The sequence below is a fragment of the Artibeus jamaicensis genome, unplaced genomic scaffold (genome assembly GCF_021234435.1).
Source record: "Artibeus jamaicensis isolate MK-2021 breed Jamaican fruit bat unplaced genomic scaffold, CSHL_Jam_final contig_659, whole genome shotgun sequence".
NCBI classification, from domain to species: Eukaryota; Metazoa; Chordata; class Mammalia; order Chiroptera; family Phyllostomidae; genus Artibeus; species Artibeus jamaicensis.
The window spans coordinates 317,079-341,949 of NW_026521916.1; the positions used below are offsets into that span (position 1 = coordinate 317,079).

General features: G+C 36.3%; 1 protein-coding gene across 2 annotated transcripts in view; it reads right to left on the bottom strand.

Moving 5' to 3' along the window:
• The window catches only part of KIF5B (kinesin family member 5B), a 51,783-nt gene that overhangs the window by 24,736 nt on the left and 2,176 nt on the right, over nt 1–24,871 (bottom strand). For both annotated transcript variants that reach the window (XM_037165773.2, XM_037165772.2), the window contains exons 2-13: nt 17,442–17,529; nt 7,188–7,261; nt 5,900–6,004; nt 5,341–5,389; nt 4,805–4,860; nt 4,625–4,712; nt 4,341–4,465; nt 2,809–2,913; nt 2,358–2,503; nt 1,497–1,645; nt 868–1,061; nt 19–87 (exon numbers count right to left, since the gene is read on the bottom strand). In XM_037165773.2, the coding sequence (XP_037021668.1) occupies nt 19–87; nt 868–1,061; nt 1,497–1,645; nt 2,358–2,503; nt 2,809–2,913; nt 4,341–4,465; nt 4,625–4,712; nt 4,805–4,860; nt 5,341–5,389; nt 5,900–6,004; nt 7,188–7,261; nt 17,442–17,529 (1,248 nt within the window). The remainder of the gene's footprint in view (nt 1–18; nt 88–867; nt 1,062–1,496; nt 1,646–2,357; nt 2,504–2,808; nt 2,914–4,340; nt 4,466–4,624; nt 4,713–4,804; nt 4,861–5,340; nt 5,390–5,899; nt 6,005–7,187; nt 7,262–17,441; nt 17,530–24,871) is intronic.

The window sequence follows — 24,871 nt, forward strand, 5'->3', positions numbered from 1 at the left end:
GAATGGTGTTCAACTTACCTCTTCTTGATCCAACATTTGTGTCTTCAATTTCTCTACCAACTGGCTCTGTTGATTAATTTCCTCATCCTAGAATTTTAATATAACAAGTAGCTCGCATAACACAGTATGTGATAACTATCCTCCCCAAAATACTTTAAAAACAATCTCTCCAAATTCAACATAATTTATTCCAATCTCTTATGAAAACGTTTAAACAAATGTAGTCTCTTTCAATGATCAGTAATTTTAACACTTATCATGCAATAAGAAAAAAAGCTATTCATCAAGTATTTTAAATGCAAAAAAATAATTAACATTCAAAGCTATTATTGAAAATAGCCATACAACCACATGAAAATTGCCACCTCTGCTTAAAATACATAAAAATACCACCTAAAAACAAAAACAGAACAATTTTCTTCTAATCTCTTTACTGCTTTTGTTTTTCCCTTCCTCTCTGTGGGTTCATAATTTGTTATTTTTCACACTACTGACTGATATAATCAATGCAAGAAGATATTTTCACTCTATTCTAATCCACTGTCTAATCATCTTCTATTAGTCTTCAGATCTCTGATTCTAAGTGACCATTTCAAGAACTCTCTCCATTGACTTAATGCCAAATTATTTTAGAAAGTTTGGGGTTTTTTTGCTTAAAAACAAGGGGGGAAAAAAGACATGCCTCATACAGTTTCCTCAAAGATACAGAAATTGTGATTTTCTATTTTTTTGTAAACACAATTTTTCAAAAGGCTAACAAAAATCTAGAAAGATGTATATAGGTCATGAGGACCAATAATAAAATTTGAAAATAAAAATATCTTATTAGCAATATTCTAGAACAAAACACAACACAAAAATACCCACCTTGTCGTCAAGTTGTTTGTATAATTTAGCAATTTCTTCTTCACACTTTCTTCTTTCAGCATCAGTAAATTTTCCAGTAACTCCAATTGTGGCTGCTGGTTTATCATTAGTAACAGCTGTATCTTTATCCACTGCAAAAGCTTCCAAGTTGGCTTTCTCTTTGTCAAATTGTTCATCAACAGGCACCGTCTCTCCTAAAATGTGACAGCAGAATGGTCAATAAAAATTGACCTGTCTAAAATTAATCTCAATTTTATTCAATTTCAGCAGCTCCTACCAACTTTCTTATCTGCTTAGATCTGAAAAGTCGTAATTACTTTTGACTCTCCTCCATCTCCTAAATCCAGTCATGAAATCTTTATTTCTACCCTAATCTAAGCAACTTGTCATCCTGTGACTTTTATGGCTTGCAAGTTAGCTTTTGTGCCTCATTTATTATTCTAGGTAAAACCAGAATTTAATGTAAAAGACTTTATTCATTTGTATCTGATGATTCCTTTTTATCTGATGATTCCTAATGCCTAATGTGAAAATGGATGTTATTTACATTCATACATGAATCTCAAATTTATAAAATAGCTCTAAATCTGTATTCAACAACTAAAAATGACAAATTCTTCAGTTATTACCATTACGCCATCGGTTGAGTTCATTCTCAAGCCACTGAATGGTGTTCCGCAGGGTCTTATTTTTTTCTTTTTCTCTTTCGTACTTCTTTTTCCACTGTTCTGCGGTTAATTCTACATTGACACAAACTGTGTTCTTAATTGTTTTGGCCCTAAGAGAAGTGATTGGGGAAGAAAAGAATGTGACTTAAATTACTTTCAATTGTTATCTAATCATTCTAGGGGAGATATATATATATATATATGGCAATGTAATTTAACTTAACTATTCTTGACTAGTGAAGTCTGACTAAATACTGAGAGTTTTAATCATTATAGTGCTTTTTCATATCCCAACTAAATTTGGGTCAGCCCCAACATTTGTGAATATTAAAACAAACAACCTGTCAACCTGATGAAGATAAAACATGAGAGACTATATTTTCCGATTCCTTTGCAAGGTTGAATTAAGAAATTACTGTTGAAAAGTCAAAAATAAAGCTATCATTATTTTTCCAGGCTGACAATCTTATATAGATTATTTGAACCCTGTCAATTGTGACAACAGGTTAAACATAGGATTATGTGTATTGGACTTGTCCTATACTACCTGATTCAAATGCTTATTTCCTTAATGCTGAGTTAAAGTTTCTCACATAAATTTGACTAAAGTTAACATTTGACTTTAATGTTTACTAAAACTTAATTCAAATCCAAGCAATCTAAAATTATTGACCTTACTTGTACTGTCTAAATTTAAAAGTGGTGTCTAGCAGCACACTAACAATATGAACTAATTTGAATACTGTCTACCTGATATTTTCCTAGATTTCATTAGCAAAAGGTCAATCTGTATTAAAACTTTGTATTTTATTAACAACAAACCTTTGGCCAAAAAGGAGAGTAGATTTTGTTTCGGATTCATTGTATGATGATGGAGAACAACAAATTACAATAGTGGTTCTACAGTTCCCACCTAATGAATCTTGAAGGATTCTTGTCATTTTACTATCTCGATATGGAACATAGGTCTATAAAGAAAAAAACAAAAACACAGAAAACCAATGGGCTTCTTCTACATAATAAAATGTTATGTAAATAGCATAAATATGCTATTTTTAAAAATTACAAAGTGATCCAGTTATTTTAATATTAAGATGAGAAGTAGGATATACATACCAGTACTAAAAATTAATTTCTTAGAGACAACAGATTCGCATTTATTGATTCAAACAACAGTGAATCTCTCACTCACTCACACATCCATGCACATACACACTCATTTAAGTAATTCCTGATAGAATAAGACAGGGAAATAGAAGGTATGTATACTTACACTACCCTCAGCCAAAGCAGAAATAACATTTCCAAGAGCAGAAAGTGACTTGTTGATGTTCTTAGCTTCATCCAGCACAGCACCTTCAGCTCCTGTCTTACTAACCTATAATAAGATTTCGAAAAAAACTTACAAGTGTAAGACGATTTTATTTGAATTTTCTAGAAAGTCCACAAGTCGCCAATAACCAGTAAAAAGGAAAGAAAATTAAAACTTGACATTATTTGCCAAGTGTTTACTCTCAGGTACCACTATTTCTCAAGTATTATTACTTTGAGAACTTGAGTCAGTAACCATCTGCACAAGAATGTAATTAAGGAAATGCCCAATTTTATTTTTAGTTTGTACTCGTCAACATAACCAATTCACTTAAACATATAGTCATACTTTACTAATTTTTTAAAAGATTTATTTTTGAGAAAGAGGAAGGGAGGGAGAAAAATGGAGATAATAATCAGTCTGTGAGAGCTAGATCAACTGGTTGCCTCTTGCATACCCCGAACTAGGGACCTAGCCTGCAACCCAGGTACATGCCCTGGCTGGGAAGTGAATTAGTAAGCCTTTGGTTCTCAGGCTGACACTCAGTCCACCGAGCCAAACCAGCCAGGGATATAGTTTAGTAATTTTTTGAGTCCCTTTTGCTATATTAGAAAAGAGGAATCTCTCAAAATTTGCTAGAGTATGCCCTTCCCTGGCTGGTGTGGCTCAGGGGACTGAGTGCTGACCTGTGAACCAAAGGGTCGCTGGTTCAATTCCTAGTCTAGGACACATGCCTGGGTTGTGGGCCATATCCCTAGTAAGGGGTGCATGAGAGGCAACTGCACACTGATGTTTCTCACCTTCTCTTCCTCCCTCCCTTCCCCTCTTTAAAAACAATAAATAAAATTTGCTACAGCATAAAGTTGATGTAACCATTAGAAAAAAGAAACTACAAATACATAAGCAATCTTGCTTCTTTTAAAGAATGTGAAATATTGATATTCATGAATATGTTGCAATGTTGGTGGAAGAACTGGCATCTCACAATCTGCAAAATAGAGACAGGTTTTAAAGGTTGTATACAAGACTTTTGAATAGAAAGAAATAGGTATGTTATTCTAAATCAGAAGGAACAAACTAGTAAAACAATGCAAAAATGGTCACAGAGGTCAATATTAAAACATATGAATTTACTTTGACAGAAACTAGGGTCAGACTATATAGGATTGTAATAATGAAATAATCATTGAAAGGAGTATAGCCAAAGCAGAAAGGACTAATGGATAGTTACCAGTTTTCATAGGGAACCCTTTGCCAATATGGATAAAAAGATGCCAAAATTAGAAGGATACCTACAGAATCTGTAATGACATAAGCTGAAAAGGTTCTCAGTAAAAACATACCTAAGTCAAAAGTAATACCTATTGGTTGAACAGGACTATGGTCCAAATAACAGAGATCTGAACTGATTATTGAGTTTAGATAATCATAAAGCATTGATACCAATGCTTGCAACTCTCAAAAAATGCTTTAGATATATGTAAAGATTTTACCTTTTCACTACCAGCTAAATCAACCAGATAAAGTTTTCCACTCAGCTTTTGCTCCGTTTGTGTGTTCTCTTGTTTTACGTTAATAAGAAATATACTGTGACTCCTAGAGCTATGTTCATTCATATCTGCAATGAAATTACACAAACAACTATAAACAAACATGGCTTTTCTTTATTAATAATTTCTAAGGCATTATTTAACATAAAAACCTCACAATCACCTTGATAAAGATAATTTAAGGCAATTTTGTACCTTACCTAGTATTAATAAATAAATCAACTTACTTGTAACTGCTACATGTCTGTTGGATTTCCCTTCATCTATGGTATCCATAACTTCATCTGGACTACATACAAAACGCTCTGTGCATCCCTGTAAAACAATTTTGTTTAGTATGTCGATATCCTTATATTTTTTATTTCAGGGCTTTTCTAAATAATCACTCTATATTATTTAATTAGTACCTTTACATAGGGGACTCGGTTTTTATCTTCATGAACTGAAAGGTTGGTTTTTGAAACTGAAAAGAAAAAGAAATAATGTTAGCAACACTTCCCTAAACTCTAACACTGGCTGTGAAATTCAATTGTTTCCTTCCCAAAGCAGCCTGATGGCAATAGGTAAACTTTAAAAATACGAGAACGTCACTATTAAAATAAGACCCTGTAGAAATAGTAGATTTACGTAGAAACCAATGTAGCAATATAGAATTTTAGATCCAGTCCAACCTCTACCATCCACATTTTGGAAATAAAAACATTAAGCCAGTATGGTTCAACGGTCTGTCCCAAAACAGTGTATCTAATTGACAGCTGACAAAAGACCAGAATTCAGGACTCAGGTTCTCAAATTATAGTTCAATGTTCTAATCAGTACTTACAAAACACTGATTAATATCTGCTTTAAATAAGTTATTCCGTGTGTTAAAAGGCACTCAACTATAACTAAAAGAAAAAATTTTAATGTGTTTCCTAGATCAAAAGGCAAGAATTTAACTTACCATCTAATAGGTCCCTTATCTTATCCAAATAAATTTCAAAATATGAAACCTAAAAGGCAAAGAAATAAAGGAAAAATATCAACCAATTAAAATATAAAGTTATTTATTTACTTACTCATTAAATAGTTATTGGGATCTGAGAGCCAGATGCCATCTAGACTAGGGGAAGAGAGTTATTAACAACTCAGCCCTAGTACATATTCTAACCAACAGACCTAAATTCACCAAACTGCTTATATAACTAAAAACCAATTTACATCATGTATTTTTATCTAAAATAAATTCGACAAGTTAAGAGTAGTAAGAACCTTAAGTTCTACAGTAAAACAAACAGCTTTATTTTACAAAGAAGGCAAAACAGGCAAAAGAGACTTGGCTAACTTATTTCAGGTCATCTAATGGCAGATGAAGAATTCAAGTTTACTAACTCTAATGATCTTTATATCAGTCCATAAAATAATTCTTAAAATATTTTAAAAGGGAAATTAGCATTGATTACACTTGTAACAGAATTATTCTAAGTATAAAATAAAATATGACATTTCCCCAAGGATTTTACCTTAATATGGAATTCCAAATTTTCATCCATGGAATAAATATAATTAAAAATATCTTGCACTATTCTTGGAATAATTCCCATGCCTTCTGGATCATGAAGTTTTCCCTAAACAGAAAACAAAATCAGACTTCTTTTTTTTTTTTTAAATATTTTATTTATTTATCTTTAGAGGGGAAGGGAAGGAGAGAGGGAGAGAAACATCAATGTATGGTTGCCTTTCATGCGTCCCCTGCTTGGAACTGGCCTGCAGGGAACTGGTCTGCAACCCAGGCATGTGCCCTGACTGGGGAATCGAACCGCGATTGTCTGGTTCGCAGGCCCACGCTCAATCCACTGAGCTACACCAGCCAGGGCCCAAAATCAGACTTCTTAAATCAACTATAAAGTATGAAGTAAAATTCAAAACGTTCAATGTATAATTTACAGTCAATAGAGAATTGAAATTGTTGCCACTTTTGATGAAAATGGCTCTACAAGTATCTAAAAAAACCAATTCAACTATTACACATTTTGGGAAGTTACATGTAAATACTGTGTATAAATATATATATGAAAACTCTGGTAAGTTACATGTAAGTACTACATAACCACATGGGTTACCAACTAATCTTGGCCTTTCATTTAATCATTAGTTTTAGATTTTCCATGTTTGTAAATGAACACATTCTAGAAGAAGGTTTTAGCTTTTTTCCATATACATCTGCATTGTTCCTTCCTACTTCAAGTCAAATTTATGCAAATGCTACGTATGTCCTTGTTCCCAGACTTTATGAAAATAAGTTAATAAATTTAAATAAGCTGTCATTTACTTTATATAGAAAGCTCAGCTATATGATAAAAGCAGATGCTTGGCAGCAGTGGTAAAAGTTTTCTAGAAGCAAAGCTCAAACAGGTCTACATCTATTATTAATTCTTACCAGAGAAGAATGGCAGTTTAGAGAGTAGGGAAGGACCAAAGAGAGGAGTGAGAAATTAATTGATCTTAATAAAACTGAAAACACACATTCAAATTTTTCCCATTGTAAGGCGACAGAAAATTCCTGTTTAACTCTAAAATGTTCATATTTTGTGGTTATGCTCATTGATAAAGCTAAGTATGATTTAAAATATATAATTTCACTATTCAAACTCAAGAACTGATTAGATTCTAACAATGAAGTTCCTTGCATATTATTTGCATGAGAGAAAGCAGAGAGTAAATAAAGATGTTTGAACGTGGTAAAAACAAATGATTGAATGTACCATCTGTACTACAAACTACATTCAAGTTCAGATTACAAATTTTTACCTCCATTGTGTGTGTCTTCCCAGAGGATGTCTGTCCATATGCAAATATTGTTCCATTGTATCCCTCAAGTACATCTATAAGAAAGTAGGATATTTTATACTTGAGGAGATTCTTTCCCTTAATCAAAATTCTTAAGAAATTAAGAATGTTAGAAAATACTCTAAAATATTTCATATATACAGAACCCTTTTCCTTATCCATATATAACCATTATAAATTACTTATGGTAAGAATGGTGAGAAAGATTCAGATTGTCTTTATACTAATATGAAAGAGTCTATCAGAGTCTAAATTTAGTATATGAAAGATTTATGATGATAGTAAAGAAAATAAGTAATATATTTAATAGTAATTTTCTTAGTGATTATCTGATGATCCATCTAAACAATTACTATCTCTCCAGCCCAGATTACTTTCTGTGGTCAACAAGAAACAAATGTTAAATTCCCTTGTTTATAAATTATCAGTTATGTCAAGTGTACATCTCAAATGTCATTACACCTATATTCTAAAGCTTTACATGACCTAAAAGAAATGTTCCACCAATTTATATACAGATATGAATGAGCTTTAGAAATAGGACTACTGATTAGTGGTTAACTGGGGGGGAGGGGAACTATCCCAGTATTGGGCACAACTAGGTAATAGATTTCCTACAGAAATATTTATTAGCGAGAAAAAGAAGACACCGTACTTATTTTCCTGATAAAAATTTAATAGGCCTCAAACATTTAGAACTTTCTGTCAAAATCATTTCAGTTTTAAGAAGGAAAGCAAAATAAGCTCAACAATCACATTTAAAATAGATGGAATTGCATTATGTCTGTCAGAAACTCTGAAGAAGAAATCATCTGGGGGCAGGGAAACACTGGACACTTCAACTCATTTCCTTCACATAGTCTTTCTTGGCATGGCTATGTTACATCCTCTGCCTAAAATCTTTTAATCAATCACATAACATGTAACCATAAGTTCCAAAATGTTTTAGATGTATACAAGGTCCATTCATGATATGATCCAATTACACAGTAACTACAACAGGTAGTTAATATCTGTAGGTGAATGAGTGACTTTCCCAAGAATGCATTAGTAGCCTTTGTCTATATATATTATAGTACATATGAGTTATGTGAAACTATATAATACAAAGGCTCCTAAGGCTAAGGGGGTATGCAGCACATTCATGTTTGGGACTTCAAGCACAATTTCAAGAATTTTATATCATTACAGAGATTAGGAAATACTCAACATTCAAACACTTACTGAGCACCTGCTATGACCCAGGCTATTGTTTGGGTGCGGGGGATATAGCAGTGACTGATTAGGTGATTTCTCACCCAAAGTAGTAAGTTTTATATCAAATAGGAAAATAATCACTTTTTATTAATGGGTATTAATCACTAATTTAATACCCATTTCTGTCTTTGCTTTCTAGTGATTTAACTCTTTATACTTCATCTTTAAAAAATTTAGATTCCGCCAAGATGGAGGCATAGGTGGATGTGCCGTGCCTTCTCACTTAGAGACAACTAAATATTAGCAACAGAAAACGCAGCCAGAACACGGAAAACTGAACTTTTCGGAAGTCCGTTAACAACAAATTCTTCAGCCTGACCCGTAAGGGGCCAAACCAGCAGCTGGTGGAGCGGTGTTGCACAGGAGGACTCAGTCAGACGGACTCAGGCGTGAGGAATCCAGGCGCAGGGCTGGACCTAGTGAGCGACTGAGCGAGCGACCAGGCGAGTGACTGCGAAGGAGGGCGGGGGGGAGTGGGACTGCATGTTGACTGTGGTTGCGCATTTGTGCGCAGGTGGACAGGCGAGGGAGTGGGCGATTGGACCGGGACCCAGTGGGTCCCCAAGGCAAGCGGCAGGGAGAGCGCCGCCATTTCCCTGCTCTGACCCCACCTCCACATACAGCGTCATAACACAGCGACTCTGAGTGGCCCAGCCCAGGTGAACCACCTAAGGCGCTACTCCTCACCCAGCTGTGAGAAACAGCAGAGGGGGTTGCCATTTCCCCGCTCTGACCACGCCCCCACATACAGCGTCACAATCCAGCGACCTGGGAGTCCAAGGCCTGCTTCTCACACTTAAAGGGTGCGAACAGACCAAAAATGGCGCAAGAAGATCTCAAAGCCCCAGAACCTATAGATCTAAGTGATGAAGAAATAGCAAAACTCTCAGACACACAGTTTAAAACACTGCTGATCAGGATCCTCACAGAACTGGTTGATTATACGGACAAATTAGACAAATATATGAAGGCGAAACTAATTGAAATGAATGGAATTGCACAGGACACCAATAGCAATGAAAAGGAAACTGGGACTCAAATCAATGGAGTGGACCAGAAGAAAGCAAATAATGGCCAAACAGAAAAGAGTGAAGAAGCAAGAATTCAAAGAAATGAGGAGAGTCTTAGGAACCTCCAGGACATCTTTAAATGCTCCAACATCCGAATTAGAGGGGTACCAGAAGGGGGAAAGGCACAACCACCAGTGGAAAACTTATTTGAACAAATAATAAAGGAGAATTTCCCCAATCTGGCAAAGGAAATAGACTTCCAGGAAGTCCAGGAAGCTCAGAGAGTACCAAAGAAGTTGGACCCAAGAAGGAACACACCAAGGCACATCATAATTACATTAGCCAACATTAAAATGAAGGAGAGAATCCTAGAAGCAGCAAGAGCTAAGGGGACAGTCACCTACAAAGGAATCCCCATCAGACTGTCAGCTGATTTCTCAAAAGAGACCTTACAGGCAAGAAGGGGCTGCAAAGAGGTATTCCAAGTCATGAAATCTAAAGACCTACAACCAAGATTGCTCTATCCAGTAAAACTTTCATTTAGAATGGAAGGACAGGTAAAGTGCTTCTCAGATAAGATCAAGTTCAAGGAGTTCATCATCACCAAGCCCTTATTATATGAAATGGTAAAGGGACTTATCTAAGAAAAAGAAGTTAAAGAAACATGAACAGTGAAAGGACAACAAACTCACAGTTATTAACAACCATACCTAAAACGAAAGCAAACTAAAAGGACAGCTAGATCAGGAGTGGAAACATAGAAATGAAGAGCTCAAGGAGGGTTAGCAACAGGGGAGTGGGAGGAGGAGAAGGAAGGAGAAGGTACAGAAAATAAGTAGCATAGACAGTAGATAGAAAATAGATGGGGGGGGGCAAGAATAGCATGGGAAATATAGAACCTAAAGGACTTGAGACACATGGTCCTAAACTAAAGGGGGGGGGGTAATGGTGGGATGGGGGGGTAGGGTGGAGGGGAATGAAAGGGGGAATAGAACAACTGTAACAGCATAATCAATAAAAAAAAGGAAAAAAAAATTTAGAAACTGAATGAACTTTACAGTGAACATGCCTATATAACTGTAACCAAGATTCTACCATTAACATTTTACCATTTTACTCTTTGCTTTAATCATGTACTCAGCCTTCCATCTTATTTTTTAATGTATTTCAAACTAAAATGTAGACTTCAATACATTTCCACCTAAATACTTTGCCTTGCATATACCACTAACTAGAATTCATTACTTTAGAGTTTTATATCTGAGGTAAAAATTTACAATGAAACATATTATCTTAAGTATGGATCTTTAAACTAAAATAATAGTTGCCTATTTGATAATCCTAGAGGGTACACACCTGTATTCAGATAAAATTAGGCATTTTTTGACTTGGCTCTTGTTTTTAGCTCCATCTCTCACCATCCTTCCCCTCACACTGCTGTTTTTGTTGGTAAAAATGTTCAAATCTGACAATTTCATACAGTTCAATTTCAGTTGCATTATAATGGGTGTTATTCCCCACACATGTACTCTTTTCATACGGACAGGCATTAACTTGTGTCCTCTCTCTGCCTGGAAGGCAAACCTCCTTCTCCCTACTTTTTATGCATCCCTTTAGACTTAGCTCAGGCTTTTGACTCCTTCCTCCAACCCAACTCTACACCCACCCCAAATAAGTATGGTTAAGAGTCCTATCCTATGTGTTCTTATACGTAAGATCATATGTATAAGATCATAGTTATCTTAATCATAATACTCTTGCTGTAGATTACAACTGTCAATTTACTTGTCTGCCTTCCTCACCAGGTTGTGAACTCCTTGAGGCCTGCCTGTTTAACTCCTAGCGTAGCACCTGGTACTTAGTAGGAACTCAAATGCTTACTGAATAATTATCATCATCACCATCACTAACGCATAGCACCTTTCTAAAGCCTCCTTCACCTTTTAAAATATACTTTTGCTGTTCTTGTGAGAAACAAAAGTAGACAACTACTGACAAATATTACTTCTATCATACTTTGTCAACAAGAAAAACACTTGGTGCAACAACAGCACATCACTTTCTAAAAGTAGCCTTATCTCTCTGAACTTTAGCTTCCTCATTAGCAAAATGTTTGCTTAGGGGAAAACTCTAAGAACTAGAAGTCACTGTATAAAATTATTAATGTTAATATTTAAAGTGTATAATATGTCAGACTCTAATAATTTTTCATATAGTAATGTACTTAATCCTTATAACACCCTGTACTATTTTTAGTCAGTCTCATTTTATGGAGGCACAGAGAGACTAAATAACTTGCCTACAACTAGTAAGATGGAACTGGGGTACAAATCCAGGCAGTCTCTTAATTACTCGAGACATGCTCTTAATCACCACACTATGTTATCAAGTAACTCAAGAACTTATATGAATATTTGGCAGGCTACATCTGAAAAATTGAATGTGGATTCATGGGTAGACAATTCAGGTCAGGACACTGTGGTAGGTAACTGGGGAATCCAATCCATGAATGCCTGGAATACAGCAAGTACTGAATACGGGGGAAACAAACTTGCAGACAACACTCAGATTCTGAATTCAAGAGAATACAAGTTGGTAAACCTTGTTCAAAAGAAAAGAAATCTATCTAATGAATCCACAAGTTATATACGCATACAGAAATTGATAGAACAATGCAGCCTCAGTGGAGTGTCAAAGGCCCAGAGATTACTAGCAGCTTTCAGGTCATTCCTGGTAACTTGCTCACCAAATCTACAATTCAGATGACATACTAGATGGCCCATCATTCTGCTGATCCTTACCTACCAACAGTTACTAACCATGGCCTTCCACCTAATCTGTTCACCAATGACGGTCCCAAGTTCAACTCTGTATTTAATTGGTTTACTGTCCTCACACCTCACCAAACAACCACCATCTACCCCTACTCCACCTCTCTCCTCATAGCTATGTATTTTATTGGTAACTGTGCCATATTCATATCTTTGTCTAGGACAAGACACATCAGCTACTGCATCTAGGCTCCTCCAAAATAACAGAGAACATCTGGGTGAAGATGAGATGAAAAAGTCATAGCCAGGTGATATTTTTCTAATGTAAATTACAAGGCAGGCATACGAGCAGGAAAGAAGTGACAGAAAGTTTCTATTGTAACAAATGCTTGAAGTCTAATTTTGTAAAGTGAAAACATAACTAGGCTATGAGCTATCCAAAGTAAATTGTGGTTGATTACATTAAGAAAAATAATTTTCCTTCTCAGAAGATAGAGGAAGGAAATAAGTAACAATTGCTATCTATTGTGTATTTACTTTGGCCCTCAGTGAAGTACTTTTCAAGAATCATCTTTTAAAATATAGTACCCTTATTTTGCAAAGGAGGAAATGGAATCTTATAAAGGTTAGGTAACTTGCCAAAAGTCCCATAGTTTCAGTCTAGGTTTGTCTGATTCCAAAGCCTATTCTCTTAACCATACTGCAAAGAAGTGAATGGCTATTTAGAATTTGATTCTAAACAGTAAAGCAGGAACTTGTTGGTGAAGTAAGAGCCCAAACTTTTGAGAAAATAAGGAAAAATTTCAGGGAAAGAATGATGTCTTTATGGACAATGGCCAACAACAAGTTGGGTATGCCGTGGTCACTGTAGACAGGTAATAGAAGCCCAAGACCTTGTGGTGGGAACCTCAGAAGGGTGAACTGATAGCCCTCATGACAGCCTTAGTGCTGTCCCAAGGAAAGAAAGGTAATATCTATACAGACTCCAAATATGTCTTCATGGTAGACCATGCCCATGAAGCAACATGGTAGGAGAGAGGACTCAATCTCAGAGAACAAGGATGTTAAACATGCAGAAATTTTACAACTGCTAGAGGCAGTGAACCTATCAGCCAGTGCTAGATTTCAAAGAGTTCTTAGAAAGGTAAGCATAAAATTGTTCTTAAAGACTATATAACTGAAGATATGCAAAAGAGGTAAAAATAACTAGAATAATATGAGCAAGGTAAAACCCCACTATGAGGGGATCTTACAAAAACAAAACAAAAACTCAGGCCCTAAAAACAGCTTTCAAAATACACAGGAAAAAGAATAAATGAAACCTGTATTACCTAGAACACATGATAAAATGTTAACAGATGACATGAGACAGAGGCATTACTACTTTATTATCATCTTCTACAACACTGTCTCAAAGTGGAACAGAATGAACACTGTCATGTGACTTTCAGGTTGAGGTGGGTTGGACAGCCAAAGAATAGTTTTAAATGAGTCCATGTTTCCTGTTATCAGAGAACATTCATCAATAAAAATTTCACAGCTACATATGTAAGTTTTAAAAGCCACAGACAACAAAGGTATCACAAGCAGTAAATTTTATACTTCTTTTCAAGAGGTGGAACAATGACAGACTCAAGGCACTGCAGACAAGATATCAAAATTCCACTAAGGAACATCTATGGGTGAACTAATCTCATTTCCTGTTTGGATAGAGTCACTCAACTGGTACTTTTAAGAAATGAGTCATGTACCATGATTTCATAAAATACAAATTTCTCATCATATTCTTGTGGATGTGTTAATAAACTAAGAACTAGATGACTATACAGGTCAGAGAATCTGAAGCTGGTTGGAATATAAAGTGTGAAGTTATTTATTGCCGACAACCTTAATTAAATTTTTAGAAGATTAGGCTAAGGACCATAGCCCATTAAGCATCTTTATATGACTAAGAGTAATATTTTTGGAACTTCAATGCCCTTAAATAAGGACCTTAAAAAAAAATTTCAGTGCCCTTGACAATATATTTATCAAGTATGCTGATAGCCAACTTAACTTAGATCCTTAGTAAGATAATTAAAAAAACATACTTGAAAATATCATCAAGAGCTCAAATAAACAAAATCAAATTTGCTCTTTAAAGGTTACAATTGCACTCAAGATTTAAAAACGTCAATACTCAAGTGCAGGTTGAGATTTCATGTTGGCTGCAACGGATGTGAACATTTTTCACAAAAGATCTGAATATTTAAATTGTCCATGAGTTCATGAATCATAAACTCTGTAGTATTAGGAAAGCTAATGTAACCTTATGTTGTACTGAGGACTAATGTTATATGGCAACCAAACAATGTATTATAATTGTGTTCCATCAGAACAGATCCACTTGGAAAACTATCTGATGCTTATAACAGAAGATGATACTACTGGTTCCTCTTTGTTGCAATCGTTTACAGAATCACTAGTTAATTCTCCCTCATTGTATGAAGATTTCAGCATACTGTCTCCCACCAATAACATTACTATTTTAATTCTTGGTGGTTTCAACGTCCATGTAGTAGATGATTCCACTAAATACCCTGGCCTCTAAGGTCCCTGACCCAATTTTTCTCCATGATCTTATTCTTTACTCCTTCAGGCATTGGAAACCCCCATGGCTAAGGCTGAATAAAAGGACCTTAGCCTTATGAGTCCCAAGGGGACCATAAGCCACTAGGAGACAAAGCTTATCTTCCAGGCAGGTTGCTGCCTCTGCCCCCTTTACTTCACCCTGCTTGGCTCCATCCAGGCCAATGACTGCTTAGCCAATGACTGCTTAGCCAATGACAGATAAGATTCCACAAGGGAGGGACAACCTAAGACAGGCACGGCCGTGAAGGGGCCCTCAGGGAAAGACTTGGGGGACTAGAGAAAGAGGGGGTAATGGACCCTCACTCCTCAACTTTGACATAGCCTGAGTTGCCATTCTGCCTGTAAGAAGTCTCCTAATCTCTTGGCTGCCTTACACCCCCCCCCCACCAACTTAAGCCTGAAACAATAATGGAGGTGGGTGCGGCCCTATGCTGGAAAGGGCAGGTTCCTGGGACAATCAGGCCTAAGACAGATTGCATAAAATCCTGTGAAACCTGCTTCGATAAAACCCTCAATTTAAAAGGGTCCAAGCACAGAATGAGTTTGTTTCCCCAAAGTTTTATGGCCCTTGAGCTACCTGGCCCTGACTCAGAATAAGTCCTCAGAGTTCTCTGAATTTATCTATTGTTTGATCCTTATTGCGTGACAATGATTGAGTTTTACATATATGTCCTGTATTCCTATGCAAATTAAACACAATAAAAGCCCAATGAGGAATAGGCTCAAGGCCATTCTTCTTTGAGAGAACAGCCACCTCCCCTCCCCCCAGCAGATCATGTCTTGGTAAACTTATTCTCATCCATTGGGGGAGGGGCATGCAGGCAGAGCCCCCCCACATTCAGGTACCAATTCTAGGGTCATACTCTTTAGACCTTTTCATTACTGACTGCACTGCCTCTCTATTCTCAATTTCAAGTATCCATCTCCCATTACTTCTTGATTTCAACAAATCTTTGACTCAACTAACTTTAATACACTAATCATACCACCTTTTTTCACTGTCCCTATAATGTCCTCCTTCCTCTCACCCACCTTAGATTTCATAGTTTACCAGTATCATCACTCTCTTGGCAACACCCTCCATTTTCCTACTCTTCTCTTCCTCTTTTGTCCTCACCTGTCAAAAGCCCAACTGGGTAAATTCAACTCTTCTGGCAGCTAACCTGAATTGGGCCCTTAATGCTGCCTGGAAATATTGGCACATTTCCCTAATGCATTCATTTCTATATTGATAGATGTCTGACTTCATACCTTTTCCTAGAACCTCCTCACCCTACCTTTTTCTAGAACCCCTTTCTCCATCTTTATTCTCTGTGATGACTTTGCAATATACATCATAAACAAAATTAGTATAATAAAAATATCTACTATTTTCCATCACATCTATAAATACACTATCAATAAACTCTACCTTCTCTTCTGTTACTGGATGAACTATTTATGTTCTTACTTAATCCTACCTCTGAATCCAAACATCTCTTCATCACTGGTGAATTTTACAAGATAGATTTTACCCCAATCTAAGCAGCATTTTTAAACAATTAGAGCTGCAAAAAGTAAATACATACATAAATAAATAAATAATAAAGACCACTTGAGTATAAGATTTCTTTGAGAAAAGAGATTTCTGTAACTTGGAGTCCAGATAATCACTTAACACCTCTGAGCTCTAAGATTCTATGGTTTTAGGAAATATAAAATTAAAAAATATCCTACTACAAGTTAACAGTATTAACTGGATTACACCTATTCTTCTCACCCTAGTAACTTACATTAAATTCCCCAGGGGTTTCCCTGCTGACTACAAGGTTGTCTTTGGGGAAGGAATAACAATGGAATATAAGAATGATGAACTGCCCTAAACAACAAAGCAAACAGAACAAAAACAAAGACGCTGAAACAGAGAACAAGTGGGCAGTGACCAGAGGGGAGAGGGAAGGAAATTTAAGGGGAAAAAAGGGGAGGGATTTTGAGGAACAAGTATGAAAGACACAGGGATGAGGACTGGAGGGGAGGAAATGGGAGGGAGGTGGGGAGCACGGGGCAGGGGGGTCCGGGATGGGAGAAATAGACAAAAAACTACTTGAAAAATAACTAAATAAAATTTAAAAAATAAATAAATGAAATAAAATAAATTAAAATTAAAATAAATTTAAAAAAAAAGAATGATGAACTGCCATTATCTACTACTATTTAGAAACCTGCCTAACCATCATATTTTCATTTTCATGCTGCTGTATTTTTTAAATTTACTACCTCAGAAAGTCTCCTGGGAATATTTAATAGAAATGAGTCTTCCAATAACAGTATAGTATAATACTATAATTCTTATAACAACACCATTCACTATGTACTATATATAAATTAGAGCATAGAATTCAAGAAAATACTAGTTGCAGTTAACTTTTTGTTAGCTAATTGCTGAAGAAAGTTGTTTAAATAAGAAAAAAGAACATTAAAATGAAAAAAGTATGTTGGGTAAATGGGAAAGATCACAAAGAAAATTTTACTTATAGCTGGGATGAATTAGCAAGTTATATATTTACCTTTAACAATCTTCTTTGCACAGTCATTATAAACTTGCTCTTGAGATGTGTTTGACTGGAACACCCGATCAAAAGCATAAGGCTTGGTCTGAAAGACAGAAACAAAGCTTTAAACAACACGAATTAAGGGTGAATGGATTTCTAAGCTCCTTCAAAGATATCATTGTATATATTACCTTCACAATAGGATAGCTAAAATACAACACAATCATGACTCCAGAAAAAGTCCCTAACATATGGAATGTTAGGGATCCCTACTCCTTAGGTCTTATCGAAAGAGGGGAGGGGAGGGCAAGGGAGGAAGAAAGAACACACAAAAACAAAGTCTTATTTTTTAATGCACAATTCTCCTCTTCAAAGCTCAGGATAACAGTAAGAATTAAGCAGACATTCCTAAAGGCTACACAAAGTCATTCCCAATCCTCTAGCCTTTGCCACCTTCCATTAAATAGGCTGGAAAGCCAACCCCATTAGTCTAGTCTCTTTGCAACTACTGGCCACATGACCCAGTTCTGGATACTAAGAAGTAAGTGATGGTCTGCTGGGAGGTCTTAAGAGAAAGGTTTTGTTGTCTTGATATAAAGGACCATCTCAGCTGAGGCTGCCCTTTCTCCTTTCTGGAATAAATGTGTGGAGTTGTAAAATCCATTCATTTGATAAAGATGATGATGAAAAGTTAATAACTAAGGAAGACAAAGGATAATAACAGAGTCATTAAATAGTAGCAGTTAAGAGCTATATCTAGAATTTCTATAAGGAAAATAACCTCTCATTTACTTAAAGCACTAGTTGTTGTTTGTTTTCCCTATGCAGCCGAAAGCATTCCTGATGGATATACCAAGAGGACCAACTTTGGTGTAAACTGAAAGTAGACGTGTCAATGTCTAATTATTCTTTGGCTAAGGCATATATAAAAGTGTCCTTTTATTAAAATGCCACTGTCACATTAACATGTAAACCTACAGGTGTGACTAAAAAAGAGCAAATTTATTGCTTTACTGATTATATGAGATGTATTCATGATTAACAATTCTGGAAACAAACACAAGTACATTAAAAATAGCAATCACTATTTTTTTCCTCAAGATGGCAACAGAGTAGGTAGAGGCTATACTTACCTCCTCCCAGGACCAAACTAGAATCACGGCCAAATTACAGAACAATCATCCAGAATAACCAACTGAGGAACAGCTGAGGAGGAGTCTTGTAGCCAAGGATTTATAGAGGCTATATAGAGAATGGAATGGTGGAGACATGAAATGGGCTGGCACTGTTCCCACAGGCAACGGCTTAGGTTCTGGAGGAATGTCTTAGATGCAGGCAGTGCCCCCTGAGAATTGTGGGGTCTAAACCCCAGGCTGGGCTCCCCAGTCCAGAGCACTAGATCTGGGAAGAGGTACCCACATAACATCTTACTATGTAAAGAAGCAGTGTTTCTTCTGTCTGCCAGGGAAAGATGGGAGTCTGCTGGAGAGACAGGCACATAAAAACTCAACACACACGATTTCATTCATAGCCAAGCAGACTAGAGTCACCTGAGGGGAGTCTGAGGTTTGTGGCTCTGGGGAGAGAGCTGGCAGGACAGCTGCCAGGATCCCTATGCTGAGTCATTCTTTCATACCGAAAATGCCATCTTTCTTGGGTGAAGCAATCCCCTCAGTGTGACATCAGCCTAGGCAAATGTAATTGTCCCATCCTCTAGATTCCCTCTCATACCAGCCTGTAGACCTTATGCCCCACAGAGGTGTCAGCTGCCTTGGCTAGGGTGTAGAGGTCTGGGCAGACTCAGGGGGTATTAGTGAATGAGATGGGGTAGGGTTCATGCCCCCACTTCCCTGTGAACCTGACTTCCCTCACAAGGGATATGCCACAGAAACACCCTCCCACACTCCTAGCTTCCAGCAGGCCCAACCTCCAGGCCCCACCATGCTGAGGACAAAGTCCAAGACAGAGTCTGCATGGCTCTGAAGAGGGGACCACACCCACCACCTTCCGGAGGCCTGACTAGCACCACCTCCTCATGGGAGATCATCTAGCACCACCCTCCCAACTATACCAGAGGCTCTTTCAGTGAATGAGTCTACCAGGCAACTAACAGGTGGAGGCAGATCTTGGGGTGCCTTGAAACTTTTGCTGACCTGCCTCTAGGCCAGGTGCTGAAAAAAGCTGGCCTTCATTTGCAGCTGGGTCTTTCCTGCATCAAAGCTCAGCAGAGACAGCCACAAATGGTGGATCGCTTGTAGCTTCAAACAGGTTGCTGGGGGCCAGTCACAAAAGCATCTGACATTGGTCACCCCAGAAAGAATGGGAGTCACAGCATATCTAATACACAGAAACAACACAGAGAGGCAGCTAAATGGGGATACAAAGAAACAGGCCCCAAGCAAAAGAGAACTCTCTAGAACAAGAGTTAAATGAAACAAAGGCACACAGTTTATCAGATATACAATTCAAAGCTATATTTATAAGGATGCTCAACAGCATGAAAAAGGGCACAGAAACCAGAAAAACAAGTCAGAAATGAAGAACACGGTATCTGACATCAAAACAAGTTAAAAACAAAATGCCCAATCAGAGCAGCAAAAAGAAAAAAAGAATAAAAAAGAATGAGGACAGTTTAAGGCCAGGGTCCCCAACCCCCAGGATGGGTACTAGTCTGTAGCCTGTTAGGAACTGGGCCAGGAAAGAAGCTCACCTGAGCTCCACCTCCTGCGCCCCCCCCCACCAGTTCTCGCCTGCTTCTACAAAACTGGTGGTTCCTAGTGCCTGCCAGTTTAAGGGACACCTGGGACAACATGGAACATATGAATATCCACAAAAATAAGGGTACCAGGAGAAGAGAGAGAGAGAGAGCCAGGGATTGAAAAACTATCTGAAGCTACAATGACCGAAAGCTTCCCTAACATGGGGGGGTGGGGGGTATAGACAGACATACAACTTCCAGGAAGCACAAGAACCCCAAACAAGATGAAACCAAAGAGGTCCACACCAATACACATCTTAATTAAAACAGCAAAGGTTAAAGATGAAGACAGAATCTTAAAAGCAGCAAGATAATAAATACATACCTTTCAACAGTCACTTTAAATGCTCCAATTAAAAGACACAGGGGGTATAGCCCTGACCAGTGTGGCTCAGTCAGTTGGGTGTTGTCCCACACAGCATAGGGTCGCTGGTTCAATTCCAGGGAAAGGTATGTGCCTGGATTGATGGTTTGGCCCTGGTCAAGGCACGTAGGAGAAGCTAGCAATTGATATTTATCTCTCACCTCGATGTTTAATAATTTTTGCATGGCAAGGTAAACCAGTAACAAACCCGCCCGACCAAATAGGAGAACATATTTGCAGATACACCTGATAAAGGCTTAATACCCAAAATTTATAAGGAAGGTATAACACACACACACAAACACACACACACACACACACACACAATTCAAATAAGAAACTAGCACGGACCTGAATAGACACTTCTCCAATAGACACACGAAAAGATGTTCAAAGTCACTAGTCACCAGAGAAATGCAAATTAAAACCACAATGAGATATCACCTTACCCGTCAGAATGGCTATCATCAATAAATCAACAAACAACAATCATTGGCAAGGATGTGGAGAAAAGAGAACCCTTGTGTACTGTTGCGTGGAATGCAGACTGGTGCAGCTACTGTGAAAAGCAGTATTGGAGGTACCTCAGAAAATTAAAGCTGAAACTGCCTTACAACCCAGCAATTCCACTTCTGGGAATATATCCAAAGAAACTCAAAACACTAATTTGAAAGTACATATGCACCACTACTTACAATAGTCAAGCTGAGTGGGTGAAAAGCTGTGGTACATTTATTTACATGACACAATACTACTCATTTTTATGGAAACCTTACCTTCTGTAACAGCATGAACAGATCTTGGAGAGTATTGTGTTAAAAGAAATAAGCCAGTCAGAAAAACATAAGTACCATGATTCCCCCCGTATGCAGAATCTAATGAACAAAATAAAAAAAAAATGGAGACAGACTTGCCTTGTGGATACAGAGAACAAGGTGACAGCTGTCAGAGTTGGGGGCCTGGTAAGAAGCATGAAGGAATTAAGCAAAGAAAATAAAAAAGCAAGACTGGTGTATACAGACAACGGTATGGTAATTACCAGAGAGGAGGAATGAGGATAGTTAGAAGCGGATAAAAGGGGGATAACTGGTGATGGAAGGAGACTTCACTTGAGATGGTAAATTAAAACAAACAACACAATATACAGATGATGTACTGTAGAACTGTATACCTGAAGCCTATATAATATTATATCGCCCCAGTAAGTTATAAAAAGTAATAATTATCACTCAGAGAGAAATAATGCTATTTTTTCTATGCAAAACAACAACAACAAAAACCCTCTTCCTCTTCACTTATCCAGCAAACGTTTATTTAGCACCTATAAGGTATCAGATATAATAGGTAACAATTTTAGAAATGAGATTTAATTACTACAGGCCTTCGTATTCAAAGAATAACAGAGAATAACAACAGAGTCTTGAATACTAAGGTACGAAGCTTTATACTAGGATCTAATTAATATAATTGATCAATGTTAACTGAATTGAAATGGAGACAGTCTCTAGCCTTAACTCACAACCTGGCAGAGTCAAAAATAGATTTCAACTAGCTAAAATATACATTTAATAACAGATGTGTTAGAAAACAGCATGAAAGCAAAATTTAAACAATGATTATTTCTAATTTTGCTTACAAGAAACAAGCTAATCAATAGAGTAGAAAACAAAACTATGAAGATAACTGCATCTCTCCAAAATAAGTTAATATTATTAAAATAAACATTTAACAAACAGAAAGAATAGAGAACTTAAGTTCTTATCTCCATTTTTACATCAATAAAACAGTGCTTTTATTCCATTTAGAAAGTATGCTAAAAATAATTAATAATAATAAGCCCTACCTCAAAAGTACATTATGCAGCCATTACTCTAGCAGCACCACATAGTAAATATGCATACTACTTCTACAATCTAATTAAAGTACAAACATAAAAATAATCAAGCTGGGACAGAGTAATTTGTTTAGAAGTTATATCACTGTTAAATAAAAAATTAAGTGCTTAGTGTTAAGTTGATAAAACAACCTCATTTTGATTCCAAATCTAAATTATAATTTTATTAAGGCAAATTTTTGATTAGAGATCTAGCCATAAAGTTACTAACTGACCTTGACTTCCTGGGATGAAAAAACAAGACTCATGAAACATGAAAACTATTTCTAATGCTCAATAATTAAGGCACATCTCTGAACTAATAATCTTTTAAATTAAACAAAGGAAATCTCAATATTTCTTTTTTTCTTTTTTTGACATCTACGTAGGAAAGCCTGGCTCTTGGCCTTGACATGTATATTATGCACTCTATGTGATCCTTCAAAGACATTCCAAGTCACAAGATTCACTGACATACAACTTGGCTTCGAAAGGACAAAACCAACTAGGAATGTTTATTTGAACTGCAACCATACCTTAGATTTCTTAAGTGAAGTGATTCATGTCTGTCTGCACAGATCAGGCTGAACACCAAATTAGGTTGCAAAGGAGACCTATCTGGCAGAGATAACACTCTCTCTAGAATTCTGAATAGTAATCATCGATCACATGGAATTACAGGATATTAGATTTTCCTTAGTTTGCCACTGATTATGGACTAAATATTCCATAATTGTAAAGGTATATAATGATGGCTAATTGGTATATAATAATTTCACTGTTAAGGTAAACACGATTAAGCACCAAATCATCATTCACTTAGAAAGGGAAATCCTGCTGCAATGAAGGCAAGGAACTGGGCAAGATAATTAGGTTCATTCTCCACCTTCAATGAATTACATACAATGGACCTTTTTTTTTGGTCCTGGCAGCCTCTACAGTATACTATATAAGGAACAATAATTAGTAAAGATAATTAATGCAAGTGTAAATGTTACACTTTTGCCATGCATAACTACAGGAATAATTTTTCCTATGGATTTTTTTTCTTGTTTTCAGCAGGCTCATATGAAGTACGTAAGAAGTTTCCCTTGTCCTCCCTATTTTGGTGGATATCAAATTCTCTTATTTAAAGCAAATAGATTTTGCTTGTATCATTTACAAGATTTTCATAAAATAAGCTTATTTCATTCAATACGTGATATTTACAGCATTTCACCAAGCTCTTAAATTACAAAAAAAAAAAAAAATCTATGAAAAATGGCCAAACAGAAAAATACAGTAAGATTACAAGATCTGTCATGTGGTCACATATCAAAAATAGCTGATTACATGACTACAAGGAAAAAATCTGAAAATACTGAAAATCAAATTTAGGTGAAAATAAGACTCCTTGAATTATTTTCTACATTAGCACTGATTAAAATTCCAATTTGGTCACATAAACTAATGTACATATTCTCTTTTGATATAACTAGAAAACTACAAGTAAACTTTTAAAATCATGTTTAAATTCATTACAGCAATTCCTTCTTAAACTCTTTATTTTGAGTCAGGTTCAAGATTCAATAAAACAAACAAAACAAACCGAGAGGTTTTGTCTAGAGACTTTCCAATGTACTCCCCCCAGCAGTCCTTAGAAATTCCCAAACAACCTTTAAAAAATAAAAATATTCATTAAAAAAAGCTGAACAACAAAGAGACCTCAGACTAAGTAATGACATTACTATATGCAAAAGACTAGTTCCTGAAAATAATAAACTAAACCTATTACCTTACATTTCTAAAGGCTTTGTCACTCAGTTGTAATTTATTTCTGCTTACACATTTCTAAAAAACCAGACTAAAATGCTTTCCAGTTTACCTAAAGCCCAACAGAATTAGTATCACTGATTCACACAGCTCAATCATCTATCCATTCTTTCTACTATCATTTAAGCTTATTTACATTACTAATATGTAAGAAACTTATAATTAACTTTATCCAAAAGAAAAAAACCCAGTATAAATGTGTGCTTTTTGTGGTAATTACTTGTTATAACCATTATGTGAATCCTAAATTCTAACATCCCCCCAAAATAAATCTTGGTAATATTTACAGATTTGTGTAAACACACAAAAAAGTCTGGAGAAGACGTTTTTAATACAAGTTGAAAAGGAAAACAGTTTTGATGTGTTGAATACTGTTGAGGCTCAGTAATCACAAAAACTCTATGAGAAACAGGAGCCTCATGTTTGCCTTGTAAGGCGCCCAATTCCATGTAAAATATACCCTTCTTTAAAAAAAAAAAAAAAAGGATGACTACTTCTGTGCTTCACTTCTTGACCACACTATGTCATTAATAGCATAAGTTTTTCTTGTGGACTTGTTAATAAAGCTTGACTATCTCTTCACACAGAAGTAGCTGACAGTTGTAATCTAATGACTTGTTTGCCAAAAGCCTAACAAG